This window comes from Colletotrichum lupini, chromosome 2 (assembly GCF_023278565.1).
Source record: "Colletotrichum lupini chromosome 2, complete sequence".
NCBI classification, from domain to species: Eukaryota; Fungi; Ascomycota; class Sordariomycetes; order Glomerellales; family Glomerellaceae; genus Colletotrichum; species Colletotrichum lupini.
The window spans coordinates 7,824,042-7,832,438 of record NC_064675.1 but is presented as its reverse complement, the minus strand read 5'-3'; the positions used below and the strand labels follow the sequence as shown (position 1 = coordinate 7,832,438).

The 8,397-nt window shown below is 45.6% G+C and overlaps 2 protein-coding genes across 2 annotated transcripts; one reads left to right on the top strand and one right to left on the bottom strand.

Annotated features, from left to right (window-relative positions):
- Window positions 1-1,457: 1,457 nt before the first annotated feature.
- Window positions 1,458-3,257, bottom strand: CLUP02_04704 (uncharacterized protein; the record flags this gene model as incomplete). The annotated part of the gene is made up of 3 exons (XM_049283715.1): window positions 1,458-1,473; window positions 1,533-2,773; window positions 2,982-3,257. The coding sequence occupies 3 exons, from the start codon at window positions 3,255-3,257 to the stop codon at window positions 1,458-1,460; spliced, it is 1,533 nt and encodes a 510-aa protein (XP_049140858.1).
- Window positions 3,258-5,013: 1,756 nt separating this feature from the next.
- Window positions 5,014-8,133, top strand: CLUP02_04703 (uncharacterized protein; the record flags this gene model as incomplete). The annotated part of the gene is made up of 8 exons (XM_049283714.1): window positions 5,014-5,047; window positions 5,131-5,201; window positions 5,251-5,462; window positions 5,511-5,574; window positions 5,667-5,955; window positions 6,007-6,245; window positions 6,486-6,558; window positions 6,647-8,133. The coding sequence occupies 8 exons, from the start codon at window positions 5,014-5,016 to the stop codon at window positions 8,131-8,133; spliced, it is 2,469 nt and encodes an 822-aa protein (XP_049140857.1).
- Window positions 8,134-8,397: the final 264 nt, after the last annotated feature.

The window sequence follows — 8,397 nt, the reverse complement described above, 5'->3', positions numbered from 1 at the left end:
GAAAGCTTAAAGTAATTAACTATATATAAAAATTAAGACTAATTTAAGATACTTTTTTTTATAAAAGATTAAGGGAAAAAGAAATTAGGGGACGATTAAAATAGGATAGGGCGATTAGTCTTAGTAATCCTTTTTAAAACTAATTAAGTCTAGGGATTTATAAAAAAGCTAATTAGAATAAAATATAAAAAAAGGGCCCCGATTAAAAATAGGAGCTTAGTAATGCGGATTTTTATTTTAATTATATATATATTTTTTTAAAATCGAACTAAAGCCTTTTTGATAATTTATTTTTATATATAATAATATAAAATAATTAAGAGGTTTATTTTTTAACCTAGTTAATACTATCCTCTTTCCCTTAGTTATAGCTCCGTTAATTAAGACTATATTAACCCGATTAAAAAAGGTATTTTATATTATTTTTATAAGTATTAGTAGTTTTTTTAAAATACCGTACCGCAAGAGTCCCTTGTACCCTATACATTTTTAATACTTTTATTACTTTCTTACTTTTTTAAAATATACCTTATTTTTAAATAAAAAGTATATAAAATTTTTAAAATTTCCTAAACCTAAGCCCATTTAGCCTATTTTATAAATATAAGAGAATATATAAGGGGTTCTTTAATACTTAGTAAAAAAGAGTATATAATATAAAATTTAGCTATTTATATAAGTTAGTATTAAAAAGTCTTATATATATTAAAATAAGTATAGCTCGCCCTCTAAATAGGTAATAAAAAGTTAAGAACTATTTTTAATAAAAAAAAATAACAATTACGTTAGTTAATTACTATTTTAATTAGTTATTAACTATAGAGCGTAATATACCTAGTTTTCCTTAATACGTAATATATAATACGGCCCCGGCGGATTGCTCTATTAGGAGGTAAAAGTCGTATATATTAAGCTTATTATAGTATAATAATACTATACTTTTAAAGACTTAAGAATATTTTATTTAAGTAAATAAAAATAAAACCCTGTAAATAATATATATATTATACGCTAGCCTTCATTATTTATTAAGAACGTATTTTTTAATATGTTCTATTTTATTTTAATGCCCGATCGTAATTCCTAGTTCCCCTGTCGTTACCTCGCGTGTAACTCCAAGCCTTATCCGCAATGCCTTTGCCTGTTTTGTAACATCCGAGCTGTCTAGCCAGGTTGTGTCCGAGGGCAAGTCAATAAACTTTGAGTTTCGGATAACGGACGACACGTAACCTAGAAACTCAGGACCGCATGCCAAGTGGGCAAAAACAACGCTTAATACGCCCCCGCCAAAAAGAACTAGAGCAGAAAGCAAAGCAAACACTATCCATCCCTTTGAAACGTCAAATACCTTCAATATAGTAGTAGTTTCTCCCAAGGAAGTGATGGTAGGTGCCAAGTTATTATCCTCGATACTGTATGGTCGCTGGCCGATAGCTATATACGTGTTGATTAACTGGCTAAGCCGTGGCCCGACTGTGCGCAGGTCGAGTTGGTCCATCTTGACATCTGGAAATCCCGAGATATTCACAGACATCGGGTGTGCAAGATAGAATACAGAGGGGTCGGTTGCATCGGCGAGCTGCTTGCCCGTCGCGGCAGGTAAGTCTCTAGCAATGTAGTTGAAGGCTCGTGGAAATGACAGGTGCGATATGCTTTCTGGAGAATGCCGCTTCTCGGACCGTCGCTGTTCGACCACCTTGCATCGATGTTTGTCATTTTCGTTTGAGCAGCTAATGCGAGACTCGACATATTTCTGACTCATGTGGCATGTGATTTCAATTTCGTCCATCATCCAGTATTGGATCGAGCTGGCCCTCAGGGATAGCCGAAGGAGGAGCTTTGTGGGACTGAAGTCCATGCCTGTTTCGTTGGTAAACACGATCGGACAGTCTAGGTACGGGTTGTCGTAGCTCTCCGGCCGCGGCGACTCGTCGTCAAACCAGAAACGATCGACGAACCTGTCCACTGCGATGCCCCATTGGGGATATCCCGAGTCACTGGTGTTCCTGCGGTGGTCATACCCGTGCCACGTTCCGTTGGGGTATTTGTCTGTCCTGGGGTTATTCGACCCCGTCGTGGGACTGATAAACACGTCTGTAACATTTGACCATTTTGGTGCATACCTGAGTTCTCCCCCGAGAAAGCGGTCGGCCTCTGGGCATTCAAGATCAAGGTAACTAGACTCGAGCGAGAATGTTGCGTCTCCAAGATTGTCGTAACTGACGGGGATCCCAACTAAGGATGAATACTGGATCTTGTTGACATCGCCGGCTACCTTGTTCCATCCATCGGTAGCATCTGAGTCCATCATAGGGATTTTCACATTCCCCCATAAATCCACTGCGTCGAGCTTGTTGCTCCGTGGTTCCATGATGACGATAGTGTAAATATTCGCGATATCTTCGAGTAAACCTCGGTTCTGACCGCCACTGACGCCACCAACTGATACCATCGAAGCAAACCAAGAACGAGACAGGTTGTCGAAAGAGGCGATGGTCACGGAACGGCTGTCAGTGCGGCTGCGGGAATTCAACATGCGCAGGATCGCTTGTGCCCCAAGAGGCGAAAATGCCCAGACAAGCACTAACGCCGCTGCTAGTAGGTTTACTGTCCGGAACTGAATAACAGTCCAGAGGGTAGACCCGACCGTTCTGCTTCCCATGAGCTGCTCCAGAGAGCCCAAGCTCCCTCCCTTTTCTAGCTTCCATCGCGCGGATTCGAACATCAACCGACCGACGACGGAAGCGAAGAGGATTGGAAACAAAGTTGAGACCTTTTGGAAATACGAAGGTTAGCGGCGAGCTCTCTGATATGCCCCAGCCGATGAAAGCTCTGAAAGCCGAGAGAGCGGGTAAATCTACCACTTTAATAGCATTCTGCCATGCGTCGAATCTTTCGCCGACTGCAGCACCATCAAGGCGCCAGACAAGTATTACAAACACGATACCCGCTATAGGGAAAACAACAGCGGTGCAATCGACAAGGATTATAGACACTGCGGTTTTATTGTTTTTGCGAAAGTTGGACGGGCTGCTCTCAGGTGTCTTGTCTTCGGTCGCAACTGGTCTAGACCCCTCCTCATGATTTCGGTCACTGAGTGGAGAAGAGGGTGACACGACGGTTTCGGAAACGCCCGGTTCAGCCCCGGCAGGCCGTTCTAGATTCCTCTCTGGTGTATGTTGTTCTGGATCCGCGTAGGATGTCTCCTCCGGAAGAATCGGCGAGACTGGGAAGTCGTTGCTCCGTCGGGTAGACATCTCAAGTAAATGCGAAGGAATAGCTTGCCTCTAAATTTCGTAGAGGAGACGGAAGCCTCTGTCGTGCAATATTGCGGTCGCGATCGTACTTAGGGTGAAGTGGTTTGATTTGAATGAAGCACAATTTGAAGAAGGTCTAACACATCTATATGTCAGACCTGGACATTGTACATCCGAGTCATGCATTCAACCCTTGCTCGATTCCCTATCGCAATGAGGGATATAGGCATCATGCCTTGAAACCTTGTTCTGTTTATTGCTTTAGTTTAGAAAGACGTGTTAACAACAACAACAACAACAACAACAACAACGACACCCCACTCGCTTAGTAGGAAATAGACCGATATGCACACTATTGCTGGCTGCCAAGCTGTCGCCTGACACTATACCCGTCTTCTGTTTGCCCTACACATAAAGGATCAACCAGGCGACCAATAAGATACCCTGCAACGATCCTCAGGCGTACTGACGCCCTGCTGGCTATGCCCAAGGCTTTCTTCAAAATCTGGACCTGTATGGCATCGCTGATGATTGGACAACGAAAAAGTTACAACGCTCTGAACCAATCGAGGTGTGATTAACGTACCCCTTTCAGATCCACGTCGCCAACCTCACGTCAGCCAGGAGTCCGAGCCCACGAATCACGTCGATGGCCAGCCACACATCAGGGCATCTAATGGTATGACTAATTGCAGCTTCCAGCGTACTGGGTAGTCGTTGGGAATTGGCCACCATTGCCCGAATTGGCGAACTCATTTCTGGTGTACATTGTTGATGTCGTGGGAGTAGCAGAGTAAAGTTCTAATGCGGCATCCTCCTGTTAATTGAGCAGAAGAGTGCCATAATAAGAAGCGCGGCAATGGGCGGGCTACGGATATAAACAGGCCCCGGCAACCTCTCGTTCTCGCTGGCGGGTGGTCTAGCCTGCTTGCCACAGCCAACGTCGCCCTGCTGAACTGGAGCAGGCATGTCAGCAGAATGGACCCCGGTCGTCTCACCTTGAGCTGCGGGATGCACTGACCTAGATATGCAGCCAAGAGGCAGAACCGTTGATGATTATTTACCGCGTTGGTCCCTTGACTGACAGCCGTCGGGCGCAGCGGAGCTTCTCGCCTCAGTCGGTCTGGTAGCCGCTTCCGCTACAGCATCCGAGCAACTAACATCGACCAAGGCGATGTATATGCACCAAAAATCAAACCCCCTTGGCGTAGAGCGCCTGCGTTGCCCTTTTTGTTAACCTTTTACGGGGCAGAGCCCCTTACTAAAAGGTTCTCTAAGCTTTAGTCTCATAATATACCTATACCTACACTGTAGCCTCGCTGGTTAAGTGCTCATAGCGCAATCTCTTTTAATAACGTACCTAGACAGTCGGATCAATATCTTTAGCTAGGCAGAGAGTGAACAGATCAGCTTGAGAACCCGACTTCTTCAGGGCCCAACGTCGTTTTTTTAGGGTGGAGTTGCTCCACTTCTTCCTGAACCATCATATGAATGTCCTGCTCCACGAAAGAATCTAGCGTTTTATTTATCAGCTTATCGGACACGAATTGCCCCGAGTAACGACCCAAAAGTCGCCGGCATTGCTAACTACGTAACATTTCAATAGGCAGACGGTATTGTCGGAGTCCTTGCGGAATCCGGTTCAATTGATAAAGGATTGGAGATCAGCAGTGTGGTCTTCAGTTGCGAAAGTTTTCAATTGCCCACAAAACCTACATTCGACTCATCGTTATTGCCTAAAACCGTTGTGGGAAATATGGGAAGAGTCGCGATCGTTGGTGGTACGGGAAGTGAGTGGAATTCTTCAAGTTGCGGAAGGAAAGGGTTCTGCTTTTTCTTAGCTTGGTCTCGGTTCTAGGACTGACTCTGGCAGACTTGGCACGGGAAGTGATTGATACAGTTATAGCGAAAGGAAATCATTCGCTTGTTATATGTAGTCGCAAGGTCAGTAACTAATGTTCATACACATCTTAAGTTGCTGACAAAGGCTTAGGCTCTTGACACTGATGCTCAACACAACGTACAATACGCACAAGTGGATTATGATGATCCATCGTCCATTCGTAACGCATTCCGCGGCGTTGACACTGTGTTGTCCTTTATTGCGACGGCGGATAGTGACGAAGGATTTGAAGTGCAAAAGAAGTTGATCGATGCGGCGATTGAGATGGGCGTGAGGAGATTTGCACCCTCAGAATGGGCGGCGTAAGTTATTCTCCTCTGATGATGAAGCAACTAATAACAGAAATGCAGTGCGAACCAGAGCCAGATCGCACATTACCAATTCAAGGATCGAACCCAGAAGTACCTAGAGGAGGTAAATCACTCAAAAGAGGCAAGCGTTTCTCTTCAACATAGATATAGAGGCCCAGCTACTTGAACTTGCAAATTAATGTTTAGCGATGATAGGTCATAGAGTATTGTCTATTCCAGCCTGGAATTTTCACCAACTACTTTGCCCATCCCTATGCAACTACTCAACTTTTTGCCATGTTCGGCATGTTCGTGGACTTTGAGCAACGACGGGCAATCATCGTTGACAATAGTGTTGCCAAATTTACACTAACTACTGTTGAAGATCTTTGTGCAACAGTTGCAGATGCCCTGGACTACGGAGGAAAATGGCCGACAATTGGTGGTATGAGTGGATCCACGATTGATGTTGCTGGCTTGATCGCTCTTGGCGAATCGATTCGCGGTAAGTTTATTCCAAAAGACATCGACTGAGATATTTGCTTACAACTCACAGGAGGGCCCTTCCAAGTCGACAGAGTGTCTCTGAAAGATGTGCAAGACAACACATTCAGCACAACATGGGTCCCAATGATTGAACATCCCGGCGTGCCAGTTGCAATGCGCGAAGCTGTTTCAAGGAATGTTTTACGTGAATACCTACTTGGGATCGAAAGAGGGGCCTGGTCGGTAACCGATGAGTGGAATCGTTGCCTAAATCTCTCTTATACAGCTGCCGAGCAGTATCTGCGGAAGGTTTGGGCAAATAAACAATAAGACTGTCCGTTCGGAAACGGCTATTTAGTTATAAGATGTTTTGTAGTGGTGCCCTCTATTACTTTTCAACGTACTTTTCTACTTAAGTATTCGCTATCGAAATGTAGAGATATAAAAACATGTACAACCATTTACGACTATTCGACATGCGGCCCTGTTGACCCACCTACCCTACCCTTCTGGGAAATTCCGACGCGTTCCGGAGTCTGTTCGATATAGGTGTTAAAGAAGGAAGACTGCCTGCCTGTTGTAGACAAGATGGAAATTCTTGGCAAACAGGGGGTTTTTCTTAGTCAGCAGTGCAACCCCCTCTTCGAGGGATTTCTGCAAGCCATTCTAGTCTGGCAGCCATTTCGATCCTTCACACAACTCACAAATAGCTTACAAGCGATTTGTCGCAAATGCCAGGAAAAGACATTCACTACGAGAGTATCAAGCCAGCGCAGTCCAAATGGCTGAACCCACGCCATCGGAAGACGGCACGTTCAAGAATGTCAGCGTTACAAGCAGCCAAGAGTCTTTGCAACAGTTTCAAGATGACTTCTCGGGGTCCCGCACCAGTCGCCGCGAAATCGTCAAGAGGCTTCACTATACTATCAACCTGCCACCCGTTAGCGAGAAGCGTATGAAGAAGCTCCAGAGTACTCGCGAAGCTGCCGCCAACGACGCTGCCTTTACCCAAGCCATCATGGATCTTTTCCAACTTCTGAGTGATTGGAAAACCAGCGACATCACTCTCGTCGTCAGGGTCGCTTCTCCTTCGGATACAGACGAGGATCTATTTGACTCCTTGGATAGCAGTCACTCTGGCAGCCCAATTTGGGATGTGCGTAACGACTTCCAGTATATCAGCTTCGACCAAACATTGAATATCACGTCGGGCCTCGCACAAGTTCGGGCCATCTCCAGCGTGGACCTTCGAGAAGACTTCAGCAACGTCAAAAGACGACTTCATCCCGCCTGCATCACTACTATATCCCAGGCACTCCCCGACGTCAAGGCTCTAACGTGGGCCTGCATCATGCCCTCACGCCGCCTTAAGTCCTCAAGACGAGAAATTCGTCTCGCTCTCGCAGAGACCTTGAAGCAAAGCGCTTTCACCAACCTCAAAAGCCTTGACATTTATCTCGAAGATCCAGACCCGCTGAACGAAAGCTCCGATCCTGGGGCATTTTGTCAGAGTCCCGAGGAAGACGTTCTTTCATTGGCTATAAGCAGAATCTTACAGCTACCTGCAATTGTCAAAGTGCAGCTCACGGGTCTCTGGACTATCGCCCCTGCAGCCTTTGAGGCGGCAACAGAGTTTGGGTCCTTATTAGAGTGGGTAAACATTGAGGCCAGCGGAACAACCCCCGACGGGAAATGGCTTAGCATTGGGGAAGAAGAGGACGATGTGGATCAGAATGAGCCAGACTCAGACTCGGACGCTTCTGAGGCTGTTTTTGACTCGTCGGACTCGGATACGTCCGACTTTGTTCCGGAGCATGAATGGGAACGGGAAGCAGGGAACTTTCCGGCGAACTCGTGGAGGACTTCTATCGATACCGAGGTTTTTTTGCCTTATATACTACCTCTCGTCAAAATCACACTCAAGATGTCACCACTCCGGACTCTAAAATACGAGATTCAAATGCAGCCGTCGCCACTCTTCGTCGAGTATTATGCACCGGGAGTCGAGAATGTCTCGGCGAAAAGAGAGTCAAATCGGCGCGGACATTTCGAACGGGAAAATGCTAGCCGGTCAAGATGGTATTTCACGGTTGTGCAAGGCTTTGACGCGTCCTGGACCGTGCCTCCTGATCTGATCAGTGCAATTGAAGAGACTGGTGGATGCTATTTCTGGGATGGACCTAGTTTTCCTAATTAGTTGCATGCAAATGAATGAAGGGCTTAACTCATCGTCTCGTCCCGACGCTCCTCCAAGGGGAATGTCCATGATATGGTCTGGTCATAGTTCGGCGAGGATAGTTATTTTGTCATTTGAGGTTTGTATCACACATATTGGTGTGAGTACCAAAGCTTGGCTCTCTATTCTTTTCGAAAAGGCAGTATTGAATTAACCTGATTACAAGGGTAGACTTCAGGACGCATATACAGTGTACGAGCATCGTCTAAGTTGCATAACCTAAAC